The sequence below is a fragment of the Dermacentor silvarum genome, chromosome 2 (assembly GCF_013339745.2).
Source record: "Dermacentor silvarum isolate Dsil-2018 chromosome 2, BIME_Dsil_1.4, whole genome shotgun sequence".
Taxonomy (NCBI): domain Eukaryota; kingdom Metazoa; phylum Arthropoda; class Arachnida; order Ixodida; family Ixodidae; genus Dermacentor; species Dermacentor silvarum.
The window spans coordinates 244,344,903-244,371,327 of NC_051155.1; the positions used below are offsets into that span (position 1 = coordinate 244,344,903).

The 26,425-nt window shown below is 46.4% G+C and overlaps 1 protein-coding gene across 1 annotated transcript in view; it reads left to right on the plus strand.

The window, feature by feature from the left end:
- Positions 1-26,425, plus strand: part of LOC119443016 (calpain-C-like) — an 86,309-nt gene that overhangs the window by 44,415 nt on the left and 15,469 nt on the right. Inside the window, 5 exon segments of the mRNA XM_037708127.2 lie at positions 3,749-4,007; positions 18,595-18,781; positions 22,740-22,814; positions 24,581-24,613; positions 24,615-24,673. Coding sequence (XP_037564055.1) covers positions 3,749-4,007; positions 18,595-18,781; positions 22,740-22,814; positions 24,581-24,613; positions 24,615-24,673 — 613 coding nt within the window.

A 26,425-nucleotide genomic window follows, 5' to 3' on the forward strand; every position in this document is an offset into this window, starting at 1 on the left:
TACATCACCTTTCCCGCACCTTGTGGCGAACATTTGGTGCAGTATACACTGCAGAATTCAGTAGTTGTGGTGTTGCAGCAGCCAGGGTTAGCCTGGAGTGCTTGGCCGGCAATTTCATGCGTGCACTTGCGACCATATCTTTATGCGTACCTTAGGGATGTGATATCATGTCAGCCTGATAGAGGAGGTATCGAAACTGAAATGTTTGCGCGTCACGCACGCACGCACACACGCAAGTACTGCTGGCGAAACTCGCAGTCAAGTGTACAGTTTACCTTGCTCCAAAGTATGATAAATTTTGCACTAGTGACATCACTCATTACGTTATATCAGCTCAGTAAGTTTTGTGCACAGACTGTGCCACCTTAGCGAAGGGTGTGATATAGCAAAGGGCTTTTTTTTTTCTTCCGTACCCGGCTTAGTCGCTGAAACACACAGCACTGCACTGTATAATTAACTGACAAAACGCCATCGCGGAACTGAACAGGAACGGCGGGGCTGCACGCGCAACTACTGCGCTGCACAGACGGAGCCGCTCCGCTCGTCCCGAGAGTGGCTTATTGAGAACCCGATCTAGGTTGGCCCCTCCCCGCGAGTCGAGCAGCACCAAAAACCGCCGATAGCCGTCGCCGATAAACGCGTCTCCCCGCACGATCCGGCAGCCAAGGCAGCGACCACCGCGGGAACGTGGAGCCCTTTACTCCGGTCTTGAACTAACTCTACGAGTCGTGCGACTCCGCGTGACGTGCTTGTTGGACCGCGGAACACCAGCGTCTACATACTTCACCCTCTGGAAGTGACTTCGTGCTGAAATGGGCGCGCAGTGTTTCCTCGTGATGGTTAAACTGTCGCGCGGCCGAGGAACAATGAAATTAACAAATAGTGGAGAAACTATAAAAAGGCATTGCGTGCTCGTCACTATTTTCGTATTTGCACATCGTGACTCTGGTTACAGAGGAGTCTGACTGTATACAGCACCCCCGAGAAAAATATAGGCAGAAGACGCCAACACACAAAGAAAGGAACGTGACGAGGATGAGCGCTTTCACGCAGAAAGAAAGTGCGTGGTTGAAAAACCATCATTTGGCTAACGCTGCCACGCAGCGCTAACGCGAGCCGCTAGTCTAGCACGAAGTCGTTTAGATCGCGTTTGTGATGCAACACTTTCAGAGATGCTATCCGAAGAAAGCGTCGGCGTAGCTTTCATCACTGGCTTTGTTGCGCTTGGCCATTGTCCCACCTTGAGTCGTCTTTCTCGACCAGGCTAAATCAGCCTACACTAGACGGATCTTTCTGTTCTTGTAAAAAAGTATCTCTTCTTTACATGTCCGACTGAAGTGCTCAAGGGTGCATGTCTGTTTGCGAGGTTACGAAGTCCTCCTGGCGAAGTGCAAAAGCATTCTTCGGAAATCATTGAGGCGGTGCAAGTTTAGGCAAAGAATATGTATGTAGCTAAGTGCATACGGACAGAATAATCACCCTTTTCTTGTTTTCAAGCAAGTAACCATAAAATATTGTGATTTTATGCTTGAATTAGCGTGTGAGAAGCAAAATGGCTCGTAGCCAATAATCTATCAAACCAGGACACCTGAGTTTCCACTTTTGGCGCTGTGCCACAAAAAAAATTCTGTAACATTTCCCGTAATATACGCAAGAGGTCGCGCAGCTGAAGGCACGATGCATGCTGTCTCTAATAGAACTCAAAGAACACATTCCTTATGATTTCTTGGGCACGATTCACAGCACATTCCCTCTAAAAAAAAGCGATGTGCAAGAGCCATACGACAAGAAGGTGTCTGGATTCGCAAGTCACTGATGCCACCGCAAGGATAAAAATGTGTGCATACCTGTAGGCTATAAACCCGAAAAGTAAACTGCTCTTTCATAAAAAGTATACTTAGTTCGTTCGCAGGTTTAGTGAAATAAGTAAAAAAAAAGGAGGCATTAGAGTAATTGACGTAATTAACATTTATTTAAAGGATGTAATTTTATGCTGTACAGTGAACATATGCGAAGACGCTTTTATGTATTCTAGGATCTTTCACTTGTTGCCCTCGTGCTCCCGCAAGCTGAGGACAACTCTTTTTCGCGTAGGTGGCACGCCCGAGAGCAGTTAAGAGCACGCAAGCGTATCCGCAGTTTCGTTCTTCTGCAAAGAAGTTGCGCAAATTGGAAGCGGGAAGTAATACTCCGACCTGCAGGTCGACGTTTGTCCACCTTTAAGAGAGGACCACCAAAGTTTCGAACTTTCAGAGGAAGTTCAAAGCGTGGATATTTTGCCTTTGCCACTGCGTTGGGTATTGCTTCACGAATAGTCGTTTTTACGAAAAAAGTACCACCGTGATAATAAAGAAAAGAGTTGCTTTCTCTTTCTTTCTTTTTTCAAGACGCAGCTGCTTGTCAGCAGCCTTATGTATCGACTTACGTAAGGTCGCATTCATTAGAGTCAGGCGAGCACAAACAAAGCATTTGACGTTCACAAAAGCGTAAGCACTTGGTAAAAGGTTTCGCTTTGGGCATTTTGCAACTAGGGGAGGTTTATAAAAGAACTTGAAAATGCGGATTATGTGCGTTGATGGATGGGCCCATGCTTATTCTGTGCGCACTTTGTCCATTTTGGCTCTTTGCCTTTTGGCTCCCGACACTTGTTCTCTATGTAGAGAAGTGCCGCGCTGAGAAGGCAAGCGATGCTCGTAAGTTTTGGTGTGACGGAACCTATTTGTACACTTGAACAATGCGCGAGTTGTACGCGAGGATGTGTGTGCATCTTTAACTGAGGCGTTGTGCACCTACTGTATGTCCGAACTGCACGTGACGTGCACATGAGCCTGATATTGGGCATATTTGAACTACGTGTGAATTGAATTCTCATGTATTGATAATTTATTTAGTTTGTATCTCGTGTTTCTTTTAATGCGTCAGAAAGAATTGGGAGTTTCAAAGTGGAAAAACTGTTCTAGACCACCGTCATTTGCACTCCGCTCCTCAAGAGCCAGGACGTGTGTTGAGTGAGCTCCTGAACAACACTTTGCAATGTGGTGAACGCGGTTTAAATCATTCATCCGGGACCTCAAAGAGGTGCGTCGTAATGCCAACGCACTTCTCTCGCATTTACCGCTGATTGGCTTGGTTTGGTGCCTATGGGTATAGCTCAACCGACTACGGGGGATCGGCCATGAATCAGGCGGCGGTAGATAAATAGGGAGGAATAGCGAGGAATTCAGGCTATATTATTTTAAAATTTGAAGTTAATATTTTTGTTTGCATGTTGAGAAAAATAAAACGATAAAATTAACATGGCAGTCTCGTTGTTTCACTTACAAAATTAAATATGGCATCGCATAAGTTCCTGTTGCAGTGTCCTAGTGCCGATGCCCCCAGAAAGAGTATGAGAGTAAGCGTAATGATCATTCCAAGCTAAATCGCCACAGAATCTTTATATCATTTTTTTTCATCGCAGCGTGCATAGAATGTATAATGACATCTTTGTAAAGGTAAGAGAGAAGGCCTAGCCAGAATTGACCAAGATGCCATCACCTCGTAAACACTCATTTGATATGAGGAATGACACGAAGATTTGAGGGATTGAAGAAAAATGCGAGGGCCGATCTTCGAGCGTCAAGCTTGTTCTGCTGCTTCATTTAATTTTGAGCTGTTTATGCCTTAGTCGCGCTATTCACACCCTTTATACCACCAAGCTGAAATAACTAGCCTGCTTCTGAATATGATGTTGGTGCGAATCGTGCAGGCGACCGCTGGTTTGTGTCGTGCCTGGGAGTGCTTGCAACATGCCGAGGCCTGTTCTACCGCGTGGTTCCGGCGGACCAGGGCTTCGGCGAGGCGGACGAGTACGCGGGACTGTTCCGCTTCCGGCTCTGGTGGTGCGGAGACTGGAAGGAAGTGATCATCGATGACCGGCTACCCACCGTCAACGGGAAGCTTGTATTTGTACAGTCCGGCCACGGCTCGCTCTTCTGGGCTGCACTGCTCGAAAAAGCGTACGCAAAGTGAGTAACCATAATTCATTTCGAGTTAGTCTGTGTGTATTTTCTTGCTTTCTTACGTGCGCATACACTTCCATAAAATGTAATCTTACATCAGATTACTTCCATCTGCTGTAAGATGCTAGAGAATATAATCACCTCCCATATTTACAATCCTTTAGAGAATAATAACTTTTTTCTTCGCAAACCAACATGGATTTAGGATGGGTTTATCGTGCGACACGCAATTATTTGAGTTCACGGCTGAATTACATTTTAATCTGGACAAAACCCTGCAAACTGACTGCATGTTTTTACATTTTTCAAAAGCCTTTGATCGCATAGCTCACTGCCGACTAATTTCTAAACTCTCTTCTTTGTCCTTAGATTCACTATAAACGCTATATTGGATTCGGAACTTTCTTACCAATCGGCAGCAGTTCACCGTGGTTAACAATTTTTCCTCCCCACTCTCTTACGTTTCCTCTGGTGTGCCACAGGGCAGTGTCCTCGGTCCACTACTTTTTCAGATGTATATTAACGACTTACCGAATAACATATCTTCTCCTGTGCGCATTTTTGCTGACGATTGTATAATTTACCGAGTAATTGCTAGTACTAATGACCACGTAAAAATTCAAAATGATCTTGACCTTATTAGCAGTTGGTGTAGCACGTGGCTAACGTCGCTTAATCCAGATAAATGTAAAGTAATGTATTTCACTCGTAAAAGTTTCCTTTCCAACTTTTCATACTATACTAATAACAATCCTGTGTCTGTAGTTACTTCTTTCAAATATCTAGGCCTAACCCTGATATTAAACCTTTCCTGGACTACATATATCAACAACATCTACGGAAATGCCTCCCGATCCTTGGGATATTTACGCCGGAACCTCCGTAAGACGCCGAATAATGTCCGCAAATTAGCCTATCTTACATTTGTTCGCCATAAACTTGAATTTGTTTCTTCAGTATGGTCCTCTCATTACATTTATTTAACCACTATACTAGAATCAGTTCAGAATAGAGCTGCTCGATTCATCTCACAAAATTACAACTACAACGAAAGCATAACGCAAATTAAAAACAATTTATCAATTTCTTCTTTGAACACTCGTCGTGATGCAGTACTTTTATTGCTGTTTCACAAGTACGTTCACGGACCAAGGCCATCACCAATAGCACTGCAATTCTTATCCATTCACCTCACGAAGATTAGATAATCATCTTTCTTTCACGCGCATCTATGGTAAAACAGACGCTTTTAACTCATCTGCGCTTCCACGTGGCATCCGCTTGTGGAACGACCTTCCCGATATCCTGGTAGCTGAAGCTAACAAAGAAAAATTCCATCACGACATAAACATGCATTTCTTACTTTAAATAACTTCTTGTCTGCGTTGCTTCTTGTATGCATGCTTTTTTCTTTTTCTTTTTGATCTGAGGAGTTTACAGTTTGTGTAAAAGTAATTCTTCCTTGTATTATTATTAACAAAGTGCTGTATGTTCTGTATAATTGTATGCTCCTTATTCTATGTAAAATTTTGAAGCTCCCCTTACCCAATGCCCATTCTTCGGGCCTGTAAGGTATTTTGAATAAATAAATAAATGAAGAAATAAGTAAATAAATAAATAAATATTAGGCGTGGGATCGTTTCCCACCTGCGGCAAGTTGTTTTTTCATCCACTTTCATTTTCCATTAATTTATCATTTCTTTAATTCAAATAGTAAGTACAAGTAATTTTGCCTATGTTGTCCTTGGTGTCATTGTTTGTTGGCTTCTTATAATATGATTACTGAAAACCGGGGCCCTTTATTCCCTTTCTTCTCGTTCATATGTATATATGAACGAGAAGAATATATATATATATATATATATATATATATATATATATATATATATATATTATATATATATTCATGGGAGCACAACCAACACACAACGGATGTGACGCACCATGCTAATAACTTCTGCTTGTGTTGGCTGCGATTCTATAGCCCTACGTGTTTCGTTCTTTCATCGCAGTAAGTACACGTTCGAACAATAAAAGGGCTCGGTACTTGAGGCTGCTGTGCAATGATAAGGCCACTTACACCTTAAGAAGCTAAGAAATGGTGGAGCTGTTTTATGGGCAGTCGCACAGTTCTACTTTATTAATACTGGAAGAATTTTCTGCCTCACAGTGTTTCGTGAGTGTGCCGATATGTATAAAGTGAGAAGCAAGCGTCCACTAGGCATTCTGTGGAAAGATGACGAGATGGTAGCAGACTCGTTCGGTGATGCGTTTAGTAAGCCCTAAAATATGCGGTAATTCATGAGATGAAGCAACCTTAATAAGAGGGGAGGGGGGGGGGAGGGAGAGAGAGTTGGCAAAGACGACAAGATTCGTTAGACATCATATGAAATGTTATTAACACCGTCCTCTATCCTCTAGCAGCTTTCCACGGAATTATTGAGGAGGCTAGTGCAATGGCAGACTGAATGACTCTCGTTTGAATCAACTAGGTCGGCTAACAAAGCAGTGGTGTCGGTGGCCCAGAAATAAAGTCCCGACTCCTTAATCATAAGTCGTCGCTCAGCTCTTGTCGGTTTGTATACCGTCCATTGCAAAATGAAACTAAAATAATAATAATAATGAAGATGGAAGAAAGAGAGAGGAGAAGAGAAAGGAATTGTACAGTGAGCACATTTGACGTAAGCCTGCGTGTTGCGTAAGCCCGTCCAACGGGAAGCGAACCGTTCTAGTTCCGACTCAGATAGCCGCTCTAAAAATAGCCGCGCCTCTCCACGGTGATATCAACTCACGAAAAGACGTGCGCTGTGCAACGAGCACGGAAGGGAGCCTAGGCTCTTGCTTCCCAAAAGGTGCCTCAGCGGCCGACTTTGCATCCTCCGTGTCGGCGCACAATTTCCGACCCTCATGAGACACAAAGAGCGAAAGAAAGCAAGTAAGCAGGAAGGAAAGGTGCGCAGCCGAGCATGGCACAAAGAAGACGACATCCAAAGAGGCTCCCTTCAAAGGTCTCCTGGGCACGCGACGTGAGGGGCTACCACGCCCCACATTCTGCTCGCAGAGAAGAGAAAGCCCCCCCAAGTGTGCGTACACGTGTACGAGTATGAAATACAAAACATGAACGCTCGGTCAGAGAGAGTCGGCGTATGTATGCGCAACTTCAAGCAAGGGCGCGCCCGAGGTGCACGCGCGTCTGTTGAAAGGAAACGCCGGCCTCGGCTTTGTTCCGGTCCGTCATCTTGCGCCCCCGCAGCAAAATGACGGAAGGTGTACACCTGCAGATGCTCTCTCCTTGCCCCGTCACAAGAACTGCGGCCACTCCGGCGTGAAGACGAGCTGGAGATAACTGTACCGTACGACAGGAGGCAAAGGATGAAAGTTACATTAAGAGTTTGCGCGTTGGCACGGGCTCAACGTTTCAACTTCAATGGGAACGGTAAGCTTCGCCATACACCATTGGGACACACCTTGTTGCTTGACGTCTGCAGGAGAGAGAGAGAAAAAAAATAGAAAGGAGAGGAAACAAGGTCAATCAGACCTGGGTGGTGGTGATCAGACGCGCGTCCGGTTTGCTTCCCTACGCAAGGAAAAGGAGGTTAAGGGATTTTCATCCCTTAACCTCCTTAACCTCCTGGAAAGGAAGGAGAGAGCGCACTGAAGGCATGCCGCGTCCGGAGCTCGGCAGGTTACGCTGAATCAGCACGGCGCCTGTATAGTGGGGCTCCTCATATTCGCCTCAGTGACGCCACCCTCAATTTTTTTAATTATAAATGTAGGAAAATGGCAAGGTTGGCCTCCTTAGGGCCAGCTCTACCAAAATCCCCCCAAATCTCGGACAAGAATAGCGAAAAAACTAACTAAAAAGCAATCAAGAAAAAAATTGTCGGTGTTGAGGCTCATAATAACGTTATCTTCTACGATATTTTAAAAACAATCACACGGAAAACCGCGAGGATGCTGTGATGTTCGTCGCGGGTGGAACTCTTGTCGTTGGGCGTTTTAACCCCTGCTGCCTGACTTCAACCAAATATAAGCGAAATACGAGGCACCGTCGTGATGTCGACGGCAGCTGGTGTCCAATAGTATGCATGCGCCTGAACTGTGTTATAACTCCGGGGCTTACGTGTATGGCTTTTGATTCCATGAACGAGAATTCTTTTTTTTTTTTTTTTGCATTTGTCCCCTCTGTGGCATTCAACTTTGAAACAGCGAAGCGCGAATTTTCGCTTCTTTGTCGTTGCAGCAGTGTTTGAGCAAACCAAAAGAGTAGTGAAAGTACCGTGTTTAGCGGTATATGGTGCTTCTACATGGCATCCCCATCTACTTGTACCTTGAAGCAGCGCTGGCAGTGATTTCACGTATTATTCATATAAAGTGGATCAATAGGACAAACCAAACCTCTCGAGTGTCCGTTAAGAGATGCCTCTCTCTAGATCGTTCGGCACGAGATGCTCAGGCAGTGCTAACGTTGGCACTCTCCACAAGATTATAGATCAATCTGCAGCAGTCTATAACTATAGCATGGACAAACACACGTGCTTCAACGCAGTACACACACACAGAGTACGATGTTGGGCTGCTGAGCACGAGGTCACGGGATCGAATCCCGGCCACGGCGGCCGCATTTCGATGGGGGCGAAAACACCCGTGTACTTAGATTTAGGTGCACGTTAAAGAGCCCCAGGTGGTCCAAATTTCCGGAGTCCCCCACTACGGCGTGCCTCATAATCAGATCGTGGTTTTGGCACGTAAAACCCCATAATTAAATTTTAATTTTAACACACAGAGTACGCACGAGAACTGTGCACGCTTTATACCGTAACCGCGCTTTAGCTAGATTTCAATGCTACGCTACACACGATTTGTTGCTTAGGCAGCTTACTTGGCTTTTTAGCTAAAAACACAATTTGCAACGAAATTTTTCGACAACCGAAAATGTCCTTAAACAAATCATAGCGCGACAGAAACGGAGCTCAAGAAAAAAAAAAGAAAAAAGAAAGAATGCTGGCATCATCAGGGCACCACGAAAGTATACAAGCAAAATAAAGTGCACAAACGTGCAGAAAAGTGCAGGACTTGTAGATATCCAACACCTTCCGTGGCCAACCGACTGTGTGAGGGCATGCCGCACAGACGGCGGGGCAGCTTCGAAAGCGAAGTCCGAGGGGCGGCTGGGTGACTGCCATCTGTGCCCTCAAGCGTCGCACGGCGGTCGCTAGCCGGCCGTGAAGGGGGCGGACTTCGCATGCGTGTCATCGCCTCCACACGAAGAGGAAGCGCGATGCGAAGGGGGGCGCCCGCCAGAGGCAAAGCGCAGTCAGCCGTGCACTGTCGCCTCGCCACTGTCTCGCTCGCCGCCGGATCAAGAACACGGCCGAAAAGAACGTACGCCTCGACTTGTCTGGCGAGTGTCTCCGGCACGATAACTTATTGACATCCCCTTTGAAACGGGGTGGTGACAAATAGTCACCTAGCCTGCTTGATTTAATCAGGTATTCTATACATGCTTTTTCAATCTAGCATTTTTGTACACACTTCCTTAACCTTTTTTTTTGGTTTCTTCCTCAAAACTTCTCTATCTACCTTGTCTATACTACCTTCTACCTATACTATCTATACTACCTATACTATCTATACTACCTATACTATACTAGACTACCTATACTATCTTCTCTATACTACGAATCACATTCTCTCGTTTTATTTCTTTTCGGAGGTCCTCGACCTTGTTTTCCAGCAAACCATGCACCCGAACATTATTCTTATTATGCCGCTCCCAGCTCTGTCAACTGCGCCTCTAGAAAGAAGGCGTGTGTCTGGTCCCTGGCTTTGAAGCAACTGACTTTATATTTGTACACAGTGAGAGTTTTCTTCTGAAATATACATGAGTGATCCCTGTCCGAGATCCGATTGTCTAATCCAGCTGCGTATCTTGACAAAAAGCACGACGCTGTTTCTCGCGGGCTGCCAGGTCACCGTGAAATTGTTGGTATAATGACATCGCTGACATTGCTGCCCTATCCGCTCACCATAGAACCCAAACAATCGCGATCCTTATGCTGAGAGTGGATACGGTAAAGGATGCTTGCTTGCCTGGACGTAACACCACTGTGTAATAAAACTGCTATGTTTATGGCGGCTGTGTTTATGTTCATAAATGCCTCCAAAGTTAACATCAGTTTAATAAAATCGCCTTGCTATAGCCACACAAACGCTGCTTGCACAGATGGTTTGTACGCTTCGGCGAACGTAATTTTCTAGAGCAAGTAGAGTCAGCAAGTACATAATTACAAAATTACTCTGTCTTTGTTGTGAGACTCTCGTCTCTGAATGCAAAGCTAGTGCACCGAGTGTCAGAGTTGATTATGAATACCGTGGAACTGAAGTACACTATAAGAATCAAGCAAAATGGAATTGTCTTCGAATACAATCGTCTTCAAGCTGGTAATATAAACATATAACATTTTAGCGAAATTGTGTACTTATTCGGGAAAATTGGGCCCACCAAAGCACATAAACCACCTGTGCAAGCAACATTTGTGCAGCTAGCATAGCGCTTTTATTAAACTCAAACTTTAATATTGAAAACAATGCATATCGTCTTCTTTTGGGCATGGTCTTCACTATTTCGATTACCTTATACGCCTGAAAAAAAAATGAAAAGGACTCAGGGCTCAGACGAACCTCTTGGCATGCCTTCCAACTATACGTACGTAATAAGGCAATCTGGGAGCTGCATACATGAACTAATCTACTATGCTTGTAATTACTCTTGCTTTTATGCCACATTTTTTTAATACATTGTAGTATTACAATGTCTGCAGTTTATCTCATTTTACATTACATTTCGTGTTATTCATTGCTATTCGTTGCAGGCGTAAAGGTGGAAGCGAAGCAGATGGAGATGTTAATTAAATGAAATGACAAGTACGGTCAGCGGTCAGCGATCTTTTGTTCGCTGTGACGGGTAGACGATGCACTTTCTTCCACACTCGCAGCATCATCAGGACGGCGGCGGCAAAGAGGGCCGCGCAGCGGCGGTCAGACTTTTAACCTCGGTGACCTTGCCCGGCCTATTTGCGCCTATATGGATGCGTCCGCTCTTCCGCGCCTCCCTGTCTCGAGTTTAAATTTAAGAAGTGCGCGACCTTAATTCCGCTTTCTGCCGGTTTCCTGTCTTTTGTTTCGCCGACCACCTGGTCGACCACCCACACTCAGGACCGCTGCAGCGTTGATGAAAGCTCTCCAGTGCTTTCCCCGACTTTCCTACTGCCGCTAGCCGCAGGATCGTTCTTTGCCTGGCGGAGTGACTCCTTCGAATGGAGGCAGCGTGAAAGCCTTGTTAACTCGGCTTTTCGCCCGAGTCACTGGCTCACTGTGGTATGTATACGTATATACCTAACATCGAGGAAGTGCAGGGACGTCGACCGATCTTTCAACCGTGCTCCCGTTCTGCGTTCTTATAAACACCCGCGTGCGTCAGGCACAAAGACAGGACATACTGGACCCATGAGCCGATATTCTGGCAGCACCTATATATAGAAGATAGTGCTCCCTGAGCAATCGGAATAACCTCGTGATCGACTTTCTGTCGGCTCTCAGTCGCGCTCCTAGAAGGAGGGAGCATCTCCGAGCACTCTGAGCTAGAAAATGGCACTCTAATGAAGTGAATGTGTTCGAAGCGTTCGATTTCGACTAGCCGAATGTAAACCACACCATGAAAGTGCTCTAGAGCCCTCGAAAGGGACCAGTCAAATGTAAAGATTAAATCAATGACTGATTGACTGACACGTTTTGCGTCCTGAACCTACCCAGCGCGCTGCTATAGAGACGCCGTAGATGTAGTGTTCCGAAATAAGTATGACGGCCTGCATGAGATTCTTTAACGTGCACCCAATGCTGACTACTCGGGCATTTTATATTCCAACCCCATCAAACTGCTGTCGGGAATCAAACCCGCGACCTCGTGCTTAGCAGTAGAGCGCCATAACCACTGAGGTACAGCGGCGAGTGACAAATATTTAGCCGCAAACTTGGTTCTACTTTATAACGCGGCTTTTCGCTAAACCACTCCAACCAAGCATGTTCTTTGATGATCCTTGTTTTCGGCTCGTTGGTTCATAGCTATTACAATTACGAAATAGCACGAGCAAGACGAGGACGACGTAAAGGCGCACAAAAAGGCACGTTGGCTTGGTTTGGTTTGGTTAGATTTGGTTAGATTTTGTTTGGTTTCCTCTATTTGTGGTTCATACCCATTATGGGGGATTGATCAAGAATCGGTTGAATTAGTGTCTATTCAGTCTCATGCTTTTACGTCGTTTTCGTATTGTTCGCGCCGTTCCGTAATTATGATAGCACGGATAAACATATTCGAAATGGTGTGCCACGGCCGCAATCAGCTGGACATGGGTGGGCATTTCACACTGTACCTCTAAGCTAGGAGATGTAGAGACAAGTATACGTTTTCAATCGTCCTCGCGGCACACTGCGCCCTTTTGTCCATTGGGGCCCTGTGGGTAACGGAGGAGACGCCGTTGCACGGCCTGCTGTATAGGGCCGTCCACGCGAACGCAGGAGCAGCGAGAGAAGGGTCCCGTTTCGAGAATCAGGGTCAGTTCGCTCGCGAGCCGCGTTTTATAGAGCGCCCTGGCCCTGCGGAGCCATAGATCTATATGCGCGCGCTCGAAAATGGAGGAGGGGGGGACTCTCTGGCGCTCGGCTGACCTCGTTCGCCCGGTGAGGAAAAGCCGCGACCAGCGCGCACACCCGCGGCAAACTCTTCTTCAGAAGCGTCCGAGTTCGTGGGAAGGGCCAGCTCGTTCTTGTTTCGCCTCCCCGCCTTCCCCGCCCGCCTCACCTTGACCTTCGAGCGCGCGATCTTCGGCCGCTTCTAATTAGATCCGATCTCTTCGGTCGGTTCTTCCTTCGCCCGTGTTTGCTTCCCTCGTGGCCCAGTGATCGCTGGAACGGCGCGCCGGCGTTGCTACATTTCGCCCTATTTCACTCGACGTGGGCCCGCTGCTGGTCGAAAGTTCGTGCAACCCAAGACTGCCGCAGAGACGGGGTCAAAAGGGAAAACGCCTCAGATAAGACAAATTCTGGTCAGCGTGTTTGCCACTAGAACGACGACACGCCTTCCCACCGTACACCCCCTTACCCTCCTCTGCGCGATCTCTCTAGTTTTCTGCTTTTGCAATAGCAGGACCGTGTCATTTCTTTTTTCCTCTATGTGCTTTTTTTTCTTTTTGGTTGTTTTTTCTTCTTCTTTTTTTTTTGCGAGTCGAATGCTTGCGTATGGTAAGGCGATTGGGTTTTTATTGGTGTGCACTCGCTGCTTCACGAGGGCAGCAATTTTTGTACCAGGCAAAGAAAAATAAAAGTGAAAGAGAAAGAAAGAAAAAGTTAGACCATACCCGCATTAGAAATAAGGTTAGAGAGCTACTACAATGTGAACAATCATGGGTGTTTGAACGCGGAGTCGGGCTGCGCGGAGATTGTTCTTTATCGCTCCACATTTGACTCGCGTGAATGGCTGTCGGTTTCTGTTTCGGCGCAAGCTTGGGTTTTGTTTCACCTATGCCAACCACATCTGGCGATTCTCATAAGATAGTGTCTTTAGACAACTTCCAGTCATTTTGTCGGAGGGGAGAAGCATGAAGAGCATCGATGACCTAAAAACATTATTGCGTGCCGCCCAAGAAAACTAGGAGCGTATGCAAAATAAGCTGAATGCGGGCGTTTAGGATTAAGGAATATGATTATAAACAGAATATAAGAACACAGTTGTCTTCTTTTTCTTTCAGCAAGGTTGCTGTACTTTTCCTCAAAATAAAGGTTCTGCTTCAGTAATCCATATAGGTGTATTACATTAACTGAGCTCACTTGTTTTAAAAGGAAAACCATTCTCGCAGCAATTATAAGTAAAGAAGAAAAAAAAAAGATTTGCCCTCATGTTGCTGCACTATCACCAAAGAACTTTTTTTAGCTACCTACTGTCGCCCGGTTCTTGGCCTATCCCCCTCAGTGGGTGCGAGCCATGATAAAGGATCATCATCATAATCATAATAATAATAATAATAATCATCATCATCGCTCTGTGCTCACGGTTACCTGGAATGTCAGCTCGCGTGCAATCGGAGCCCGCGCTGAGCACGAGCGCTGCGTTTCGGACCAGTCCCAGACACACGGCGTTCTAGCGGCACACAGGAGTCTCCTGCGTGGGCGAGCGTTACGTTCCCGCATGGGATGCCGTCGACCCGGGTGCTGGTCCGTCAGTCTCGCCGCCGCTACCGCTGCTCATGGCTCCACTGCCTATCGTGTCTATGCAGCATCGGCGTCCTTGTTACGATAATAGTGCTGGCCGCGCAGTCCATCTACGTATACCCCTCGTGCGAGGATCCTTCGTGTTGGGATTTCACGACAAGCCTATACAGGTCGCTCAACTACACTGCGAGCCCGTGCGACAACTTCTATCACTTCGTCTGCGACGGCTGGAAGTCCAGCCATGGTCCCAATGAATTCGTCTTCTCCGAGCTCCAAGCCATGGTGGCGCACGCAGCCGTCAACAGTTTGTTGCGTGTTGGCCACGCGCCATCGTTGCGACAGACGGCTGTCCAGAAGGCCGCAGTCATGTTCAAGACCTGCGTCCAGGTGCTCATGAATCGCGTGGACAACACGGAGAGCCTCAAGAGCTTCCTGCGGTCGCTAGACCTGCTCGCGCCACGGCCGGAGACATTGGACGTGCTGGACGTCATGGTGGGGCTGGCACTCGATTGGAACGTACCTGTCTTCCTTCAGATGTCCGTCGAGCATGACACCGCCATGGACGGCATGCAGACATTGTACTTCTCTAGGAGTCGTCACCTCATGGATTGGTTCCTTCGCAGAAGCCGCATGGACGGCAGAACCTTGTACAACTACGTCGTTTCCTGCTCACAGTTAGTCGATTATCAATTCAATCCGGAGGCGCTCATATTCTACGAGAACTACATCATGTCATCGCTCGGAGCACTGACCGAAACCGCTCACGTCACCCACACGGTAAAGATCGCGGACTTGGAGAATCACACGCCGGGCATCTTGTCCTCCGAGTGGTTAGATGTCATCAACAGGCACCTACCCGAAGCTGCTCTTCTGAAGGGTTCGGACACGATCCGCATAGCCGACGTCGGTTATTTCCGCGTTGTGGGCGAGACCATCCTGGACGACAGGCGCAGACGTAACGGACACCTCCTGCTTTACGTTGCTTGGTTTGTGATTCAGTTTCTTGGACCGTTCGCCTCCTTGTCGCTGGTCACGCCAAGCTTCGCCAGCGTGAAGGACGCCAGGAATTACATCTTCTTCCGATGCTTCGAGGAGCTCAACCATCTGATGCCGTACGCATTCGGGGCCCCGTTCGCTGTGGAGAGCGTTCCCGTCAAGGCTCGCGACGACGTGCTCACCATGGTCCTGCTTGTCAAGAACGCGCTCAAGGACTCTTTCCTCACAAGCAAGTGGATGGACAACGCGACGCGGAACATCGCCATACTCAAGTTGCACACCATGCGAACCATTGTCGCCTACCCTGACATGGTTGTCAACTCGCTCGACGACTACTACGCCTACACACCCGATTCGAGTTCAGTGTTTCTCGATTCGCGCATGCGCGCGTGGTACGTGACCATGCGCATCCGGAAGGACAGACTGTGGAAGCCCCGCACGTTCGACTACGACTTCCGGTTGACCGACGTGAATGCCTTCTACCAGCCCCTAACAAACACCATGATCATACCAGCAGGCATCATCAACAGCCCATTTTACAGCGCCAAGTACCCTGTCAGCGTCAACTTCGGCGGCCTGGGTCATGTGATTGCGCACGAGATTGTGCACGGCTTCGATGACGACAGCATTAGGGAACCCAAGGACGGCCTGTCACGAGACTGGTGGACCATGGACGCCCGCGCACAGTACGAGCAGCGCGTGCGGTGCCTCAAGCGCATGTACTTCCCACTTGGGCTGAACACGCACGACCGCAGCGCCATCATATCCGAGGACATCGCAGACTCCGTGGGTCTCGCGCAGGCGCAAAAGGCGTACCGCTCGCTGCACCACAAGAACGCCGTCGTCAGCCGCGATGCCCCACTGATGAGCCGCTTCACCCAGGATCAGGCCTTCTACGTGATGAGCTGCTTCAAGTGGTGCTCGAACCGCAAGGAGGCCGGCCGCGGATACTCAGTCGACGAACTGCGCTGCAACGTTCCCCTCAAGAACATTCCCGACTTTGCCAGGGCATTCAGTTGCCGCCGAAACGACCCCATGAACCCAGCGCACAAGTGCAAGTTCTGGTGATAGTGTGTCGTGTGGCATCGTTTTTCTTTTTTGTCTCACTGTGTTCAGTATAGCGACTCGGTATTTCAATTTTCTCACTGTACGTACATGAATTTACTTTAGTAATGTTACAACTTGAGCATTACAACTTGGGCACGAAACAGTCGTTAACAAATGCTAGCTACATTGAATACGTGTCTATTAAGCAACTAGATTAGAACTAAGGTATGTAGTTTTATTATACGTTGCGTTGATTCCACGAACGACTGCTGCACCTCGCCAAGCTGCGACAGGACGTTACTTCTGGTTCGCAGTCGCAGCCACAGACCCACAGCGTTGAAAGCGTTGAAAGTCTGCTTTATGCAGCCGAGTGCCACCAGCTGCAGTGTTCTGCGCTTGAGATACAATTGAACCATGGCAATTCAATTAGAGCATTGGAAGCGAGTAGAACTTTCGCGTAGAAGTGTGCATTCATGCGAGCCGAGCGACACGCGTTGCTCGAGTATTTATGAACCCAAGTTGAACGATCGAGGTTGATATTGAATTGTGCAACTTTATGGTGGCTGTCACAATTTGCTTTTCAACGTTTTCTCACGTTGACGGCGTTTGAATGCTTCTCGCGTTCTCCCTTCCTTCGTGCACTTGTCGCACCCTGAGCGGTTACCGATATACTTCGAATTGCCTCCACCCCCTACCCCTTCACTACATTCGCAGTAAGCACATTTCTCTGCACGGTAAACAACGATAGCACTGCATTGGTTCTTGCAAGCGTTCTTTTGTTTTGACTACGTGTGCTATTACGCTGATAACTGCGCATCCCTCGTTCAGTTCGTGTCCTCCCAAGGAGGCACCAACTTGCAACAAGGCAGGCAGCGTAAACCAAATCTGTGACTATTGTCAGCACAGAACAGTCGTGCGTAACACAGTGACAGGTACGTGAACAGATCTGTTTCTGTATCCCTCGTGTCACAGTGGCACAAACACATTTTGTAGGATTGGCCACTAATGAGCACATACCCAATGACACAATATCATCATCAGCAGCCTATATTTATGTCCACTGCAGGACGAAGGCCTCTCCCTGCGATCTCCAATTGCCCCTGTCTTGCGCTAGCTGATTCCAACTTGCGCCTACAAATTTCCTAAATTCATCCCCCCACCTAGTTTTCTGCCGTCCTCGACTGCGCTTCCCTTCTCTTGGTACCCATTCTGTAACTCTAATGGTCCACCGGTTATCCATTCTACGCATTACATGGCCTGCCCAGCTCCATTTTTTCCTCTTAATGTCAACTAGAATATCGGCTATCCCCGTTTGCTCTCTGATCCACACCGCTCTCTTCATGTCTTTTAACGTTAGGCCTAACATTTTTCGTTCCATCGCTCTTTGTGCAGTCCTTAACTTGTTCTCGAACTTGTTCTCGAACCCAATGGCACAATATGGGATAGCCCAAACATAAGAAATTTAGGTAATTCAATGAATACAGTATTCAATTAAGAGGTATGTGTGTGCTTTAGCGATAATTATGAGCGGACGGTAAAAATTTTGTGCTATATAAGCCGAAGCATCTGGTGGCTTACCCAGCTGCTCAAGAAACTTCTTGGACAAATATAAGAAATTTAAGAAAATCAAAGCAAATTTTGAATATCATGCGCTCTATCATTAAGACATCCGTCTTTTGCTCTAGGCACTGCGGGGACAGGGGAACGAGCGAGAGGGGCAGCGCTGAGCATGTTCTTGGCGCATGCGCCGCCCGCAGTCCTCGCACGGACTGACCCCTGCAGGTGTATACTAAAACACATTCTTCATTTCTATCATAATACATAATGACCATAATCAATACAGAACTACGTAATGAACAATTGCATAATTGCGGTATGACAGGCAAAGGCATAAAAATAGCATTGCGAAGCGCTATCAGTGTTGTAACCAAGTCGGTAAATTTGTTTGCTGCCGAACCCGCCCGAGTTGAGTTCAGATTCACTGTTGCCACGATACTCTTTAAAAAATTTTAACGTGTTTCTATCGAAGTGTGGGTCGACAGATATTCTTAGTTCAGCAGGAAAGAGCATGAGCTCGAGGTCCTGCTAGGTTGCGGCCTGCAGGCACAGCTGACCTGCATTACAAGGCACTTCAGCGACAACCAACGACAGCCTTCGGACGACTTCGTGGGCATGGGACATATTCTGACCTGCATGACAGAGTAGCGACGACAGGCTCCCGCTGTAACACGAGCGAGCACCGACGCCACCACTCACGACCGCTAACGTTCTCGTTTGCGTGCAGGCTGTATGGATCGTACGAAGCACTGAAGTACGGCTGCAGCGTGGACGGGTTGGCCGACCTCACCGGCGGCGTGACGGAGACGCTCAACATTCGCGAGGACCCGAGCGGCTGTGCGCGGACGCTGGCCGGCTCACTGCTCGCTCGCACCACTCTCGTCACAGCCGTCGTTCAGCAACAGCACACGCAGGTGAGGGCCGTAAATGCACGTTGTTGGCATATTCTGTTTGCACCGAGCTCGTGGCTCAGCATTTCCCTTGAAGACGCAATTAATACGCCAAGTTTCAGTTGAGTATTACAAAAAATTGTCTTTTCCTTGCACTCTTTAGGAAAAGAAAACGATAGCCTTTATGTACAGAATTAAAAGTTAAATTATGGGGTTTTACGTGCCAAGACCAGTTCTGATTATGAGGCACGCCGTAGTGGGGGACTCCGGAAATTTGGACAACCTGGGGTTTTTTAACGTGCACCTAAATCTAAGTACACGGTTGTTTCTCCGAACGTGACACAATTAGCAGAATTACTTCAATCTTGTTTGTAATATGCGAACCTTTGCTAAAACAGAGGAACGCATTTCTCTTCAGTTATCCCCGTGCTTGAAGCACGATGAATACTCTGTCATGGCTGTGGTAAATAAACTACTGCGGTGAGCGCAGCCTACCTTTTCTGACCTCACCGTATCGAGGCTCGTTCAAAACGCGGCGGTTGCCGTCTATCTCGTCTGTCGTTTTTTTTTTTAATTTTCTTTCTCTATTTTTTCTGCGAGAGCAAAAAAAAAAAATGATTTAGACGTACGTGCAAAGATATCTTGTCATGTCTGCCTATATAATCGCCGAGGTACTGCGCACAATACTGCAGTATCCGCTGCTACATTTGCTGCTCACATCGCTATGACATATCTTTCAGCTAGTGACGCTGCCGCTGTATTTTCCAAGTTGTTTTTCATTTTTGTTCTAGAGCAACAAAAAATGATTTAGACGTACGTGCAAAGATATCTTGTCATGTCTGCCTATATAATCGCCGAGGTACTGCGCACAATACTGCAGTATCCGCTGCTACATTTGCTGCTCACATCGCTATGACATATCTTTCAGCTAGTGACGCTGCCGCTGTATTTTCCAAGTTTTTTTTCATTTTTGTTCTTTTTTTTCACTTCGTCACTGGTTCGCACAAAGCCGCGTCCCCACTAACGCCTCGATAGGCCACTCGGGAAGACTCGTGCATGACGAGAAATGCATGGAATTAGAGGAACAGAATCCTTACATGACTCTATTGCTGGTTCCGTGTGCGTACACGAACGGCATCCATTCGAGGCATTACGTGGGCTGGGCGCGGCGCAAAACTCCGATCATTTAGTGCAATGCATCGCATTGGGGATAGAAAAGTGTGCAGTTACCTTCCTAAACGGTGGGGAACCAATGCCGAAAGTTTGAAACCAATAGTTTGAAATAGTGTTCATCGATCCTGTCGATTGGCAGTTTTCAAGAAACCGAGTGTATACGGGTGATACGAGTAAAAATGCCTCACTCGGGTGCCTCACGTGCATGCACGTGAGGCACCTTTCTGTGTGATTTAGGAATACCTATGTGAGAGCACTTCCGCGTACTGATCTGCTGTTTCATGTCAGCGCACATCTTCACAACCCCATGGCCATGTGTATAGGGCTGCCAGATTGCAAAAAAAAAAACCTCGTTATATTTACCTTTGGTCCCACCGATACATGTGCATGAGTTGTTACAATAGAACGGCAGAAGTAAAACAGTTTACTCGTCTGCTTGTTCACCGCGTTTCCTACTTGGGTTTATTCTGCAGGATTTTTGTGAACGAATCAGTGTGCCAGACGCCGCGCGTGGGCGTTTCCACGTAGTGGGAGGTCCTTCACTTTAGAGCCTCATGGTCACAATATAAATAAATCAATCAATCATTTTATTTCAACATCAATTAAAAGCAATGACACTTGGTGGGTACGGACAAAAAGCCATTAATCAGACTTGACAGTGTCTGTACCCGTATATCTAAGACCGCGGCACAATTTCACTGTACTGTAACAAAACCTAGGCTATTTTTTTTTTCATACCATGCAACCGCCGGAGCAGTGTCGACTTCCGAAGCACTGCAAGATCATCACCTTGCAAGTAGATTACATGGTATCTATTGCCAGTTCCGGGACGTTATAACCCGCACAATTCAATTTTTCTAAGCGCAAGTGAACAGAGAATGAAAACAACAATGACAACCTCTGGTTTCAATTTTCGCGATGGTTTCTGTCGACCTCTCTCGGGGATTCGTGTCAGCCAAACTTTCCTGGTTAAATGATGACAGCGACGTGGACTCGCGGGTTCACGAGCCCGAAAGGCGGAGCGTCTCACCTTACGTAACCCTGCGTCAAAGTCGATCCAGGGAGGATGAAAGGCACAAAAGAAAAACGCAATCGGGTCTTACGCTCATCCTTGTTTCACCCGTCGGCGGCCGCATTCGGAGCACGCTTCCTTCGAGCGCACGAGGAAGCGGCGCATCGCTGGTCGCGCGCCGAGATCGGTTAAAAGGAAGGGGTCCCGGCACGCGAGAGGCGCCCGTAGCCGGCATGGCGGCTTCATGCAGTGCGGCTTCCTTCGCGCTGGCCGGCCACTGCTGCCGTCACCGGGTCGCATGTTTTAATCATGATTCCGCGAACGGAAGCAATCGAGGCAGATGCCTCTGCGGCGTGTAGGCAATACGGGTTTGAGGAAAGCTCGCCGGCATGGAAAACATTCGCGCGGCGTTGCGCGGCTCGGCGTTCTCTTTGCGGGATGATCACTGCACGTGCCCACTACATGATGGGTCTTATTTAATCTCCTTCGTCCTCATTTCTTACAATGATTACGCGTGCCAGCAGCAAGTCGCGTTCTGTCTTTTTTTCGCTTCTATTTCGTGCTGGAACAACTGTTTTCCGGCTATAGATATCTGTATTACAATATATAAATTGGCCATTTGAAATTAACTTAACTTTTTGCAGTTTATGTTACCGCTAGTTTCCAATTTTACGTTCATATCGTGACGGACAGAGTGAAAAATAATGTATTACGGTCCGGCGTCTGAACAAGGGCTGAACACTTGAAGTTTTCTGAACAGCCAACTCTGCAAAGTCGTGAGGTGCCTCTTCGGGGACGCCTTTTAGTTCTGACCGCCAACAGTTACTTTCCCAGGCCAGTACGAAAGCCTCCCAGATTTGCCGAAAGGGCCTCTTGTATTGTCCCAATAAAAATCCTGGCACTGCATATATGGAGAGCGCGACAAGCCTTTTTCAAACTCTGGAACTTTCCGAGTGCTAGGGCGTGGAAAAAGAAACGAGATGCTGAGCTGAGCTGATTGGTACGTTTTGCAGTATTAGAAGCCAAGCTTGGAAACAGGACACGCTGAAGCGACCTGTATGGCCTCATTTATTTCTACTCGTTTGGACTTGCTTGGAAACGCCGCTGCTGCTATACGGTGCGCAGTACGAGCTACACTGCACAGCAAATAGCCAGCAGTGTTGGCTACGGGCACTGTGATGCAGCGGCTTTTAGTGAACTCGGCGCGTATAAAACAATTCTGATTGGTGTATACGTACTACATGTAGGTTGTACGTGCTCACATGCTTTATAACATGATCATCGCATGATGCGTGTAGTTATATAAACAACACATATTCACGCAGGCAGTTCAGACATTTTAGCAACTGGCTTTATCAAATAAAAAAAAACACAGGGAATATCCTACGAGAGAGTTTCTTCGGTAAGGCTGGCCTTGTGAACAACATAAACTGAGCGCCTTGAAATAATACAGCGAACGCGGCAACAATGACAGTATGTCCTAGTAGTAGGAAAATCACCGGCAGAAGTCCGGGGATTGGTTTATAACTTCAGTTTTAACTCATTCGGTTTCTTTATGTCAAGTCAACCATCGCAACACACAACTGTCGGATCATCGACACCAAGAAGTTTAAACGTTGCCCAAAGAACGTACAAAAGATGAACGGCAAATTGAGTCACTGAGAACGAGACATTTTATTGTAAAAGCAGGTGCTAGCACTCACTACCGGAATGCTTGACAAATGCATGACGCTGTATACACTTTTCTAGCGCAATAACCTCTTTGTTTTCTTCTGTTCTCGATTTTTTTTTTTTCAGTCACGGACGTCACCAGAGAAGATGGCCAATGGAATTTGGCTTGGCACAAACTACAGGATACTCGCATTTCAGAAGGTAAACAGGCCAAGACAAGTTTCTTTTCCTACAAATGCCAGCCACAAAATGAAACACTGCTTCTTGAATGTCACTCACTTCATTCCGTTTGTATCAGCTGGAGGGACATAAAACTCAGCTATATTGTGATATTCCTACAGCACCGCAGTATAGTTATTCTGTGCCGCGAACCCTCCGAACCCTACTTTTTGCTACAATCAGGTCGATGACATTTTTTCCCTTCCACGAATCTTCCACCAACTTGTGGGCTTCCTCAGAAATGATTTGCGTATTTCTTGTCCCTGTGCTTTGATTTGTCGATTACTTCGGCCTCGCTCTGGCGGTCTGCTAGCCTCCTGGTTAGCGAAGATGGTTGAGCGACCACTCTGGATAGGCGTTTGTCCCTGGTTCGGTCCCGCGGACTAGGTCGAATTTTTTTTTTTCAACTTGGAAATTCGTATGGATTTTCTTTGTAGCTTCGTGTTAGAGTCAGGTGATTACTTTTTTTTTCTTCCTACATGAATCTTCGTTCACGTTGCGAGCTCACGCAGAACTGCGGGTGGGTATTCTGCAAGTGTCCACTAAATGGACTGCCCATCTCAGCGCGCGTTGACTAACCAAATCTTGGGAGTCGCCAGTGATGATTGACGCCTGCTTCATACCGGCTCCTGGCTCCGTACAATCAGCGCGCTCCTGATATGCCAAACCCGACATTTCGGTTCGAACGAATAGGCGCACTAGCATTCTTATTTTCGTTTACCTGAAGAAAGAGAGAGAAACGAAGAGGGAAAGGTAGGGAGGTTAACCAAGGACGTGCCCTGTTGGCTACCCTACACTTGGGGAGGGGAAAGGGGAGAATAGATAAGGAGAGAAAAGAAAAATAATAGAGTCAGTCATTTTACCTGAAGGGTTTAAGGAGATGCTGGCGCTTGTACGAGATGCCGATTCTTCTCGTACACGCACTGCACCGTGCTGGATGAGATATTTTGCAATGATGAATTGTTATGGCGAACGATGAAAAAAAAAAACAATACTTTAAACTGAGGCTCTAGAACCTTCCTAAATGTCGCCGAAGATCGCAGAGCCTGAAAACTTCAGAATGCTATATGCTTGCTACGCCTGTGTCCGTAGCGAAATAAGTTATCCATTTCTAAACTCTGCGGTTATTGGGGCCTTAAAAAAGAATAAAGTAGGCGTTTGACTTGCATCATACAGAAAACTTTTAGACAGTAACACATTATTTACTTAAGCATGATTAATCATTTAAATATTGACATTACAGACTGCTGAAATCAATACTTCAATTTTATCCTTTTTTAACTGTGCAATTGGTGCAGTTTGTAAATTTTTGTCCCCGTTGTGCTAGCATATATAGCTGTTCTAAATGCGGAGTTCCAGTAAATATATTTCGTGAGTGCAGCATCTTTATTTTGTACATGCTAGGAACTGAACCGGCTTTGATTTAATGACTCAAATTTAACCTTATATCGTTTTTGCAGCTAATTATTTCGCAGCTTACTTGATGCAACAGAAGCGTGGTAAAGGGCATTATATGTTCCCTGCACATGTGATAAAGAATCCAATAGTCGATCTCGAGGCAAACTTATCTCGTATAAAGGCGGTCAGTAAATTTGAACGCACGCGCATATTGCCGCTGTTCTTGAGTCGTATTGTTGGCGCACGGTGCTGTTTGCTTCTAAAAAATACTTAGAAATGCACGCAGTGTGCGCAATCCCTACGTGACGCGCTATTTCATTGTCCCCCCCCCCCCCCCCCTCATGCCACAGGTGACCACAGCGGGAGGTGAACAAGTGCAGCTTCGTGAAGCTGAGGAATCCCTTCGGTGTAGGAGCAGACTACATCGGCAGCTGGTCGTTAGAGTAAGTGGAGATACTGGCTACCGCAGAAATTCATTAAATTCATACTGGTAACTATTTTGTGCGTAAATAATGCGACATATTTAGACAATATTTAAATTGCGCTTCATTAGTACACCGCTGTATATTGCCTAAAGCCGGCAACGTGCAAGTTAACTTGTCGTTATATCAAAGTAATTAAAGGTTAAAACAAACTATGTTAAGACTAACCCTTACCTGGAAAGCTAATATCTAAATACATGGTAACTGAGGAATTGTTTTTTCTCGGTATTTACTGAACCGATTTAGATAAGGCTCGCTGCCGTTGAAGGAGAAAAGTAAGATCTACGGACTTTTTGGTGCAGACATTTTACTGCTCTTTTTTTTTTTGATTGCCTAAAACCAGAACGTTTCTAGAAAATACAATGCGTTTCAGTGTTCAATTTTGTAACTTCGCAATAAACACATTTCTTGCAACACTTTGGAAATTTATACATTAATTATCCAAGCGGACTATACTGACGTATTAATACATCGCTCTGAAGTGTACTAGTGACTTGATAATAGGACTTTAGCAGGAATCGTGTAAACTAAGTAGAGATTTCACGTCAGTTTTAAGCTAACATATAACATTTGTCTGATTTATGCACACTGGTAGACACTGTTAACTGAGTTGCCATATCTGTTTTTGGGGCGCATTTCCTGATTTGGAAACTTGGCGCTTCAATTATTTTATAGTTTACCAAGGTGTGGTAATAATTACTTTTTAAATGAGGACCCAGATAAACATTTTGTTTCCAGCGGTAAAAGTTCATCTTGCATTTTAAATGAAATTATATTCGTTTCAGCGCTGTTGTCTGATGGGAGTTTGACATGTACAATCAAAGGGGAGGTCGCACTTGGGCCTCGAGTGAAAGCTTTCTACTAAGGAGCTATGAGCATTTCACGTCAAGTTTCATGTCACTGCCAGTGCTTGCCGGATGTGAACTGTGCCCCGTCTGCGCATCCATTCATGACATACTGGCGTATTAATCCATTATTATCGCCCTTTACCGAACCGAGCGGCCAGTATAACGGCATTGTGGCGCACGAGTACAAATAACGCAGCAGAATGAAACGTATAGGATGAACTCATTGAGTTTCAAAGCGTATGTAGGAATGTAGGACTCAGACTATTGCTCGATGACACGCCTGTGCGGGTTTATAGCCTAGATTCAAATATAGCATATGTATAAAGACATCAACAAAAAAATAAATCTTGTGTTCCGCAGTTTATTTCGGACGTTCAGAAACTGAGAAAGAAAAGTCGGCAGCTCTTTAGAGAAACGAAGAACGTGATTACGTCGGAGCAAGACTGCTGCGAGACAAAAAAAAGAGAGAGAGAGAGAGAGAGAAAAGAAGATACTACCGTAATAGCCAAAATTTGTCTATATTTCGGTACTAATCAGAAACTGTAACGTATGATTGGTGAGCTAAGACACGAATGAAAAACGAAAGCAGCAAGGGGACAGCAGGCATCGGCAGGAACTACTTGTACGTAGCGAAAAACATAAGAAAAATAAGGGCAACGATATCACCAGTAATTTGGGCGAGCTAGTTAAAATTACCAATACCATATTGTATAACAGCTAAAAAAACTTGGGAGTGTTTCCTAAAGTGATTGATGTCGAAGAAATTAAAATCTTTGTTCTATATCTACAGAAGTCGAGGGCTTCGGAAGTAATACGCAAGGAATAGAAGATACTAAAGACGAAATGCTGCTAACTAATTAAGTTA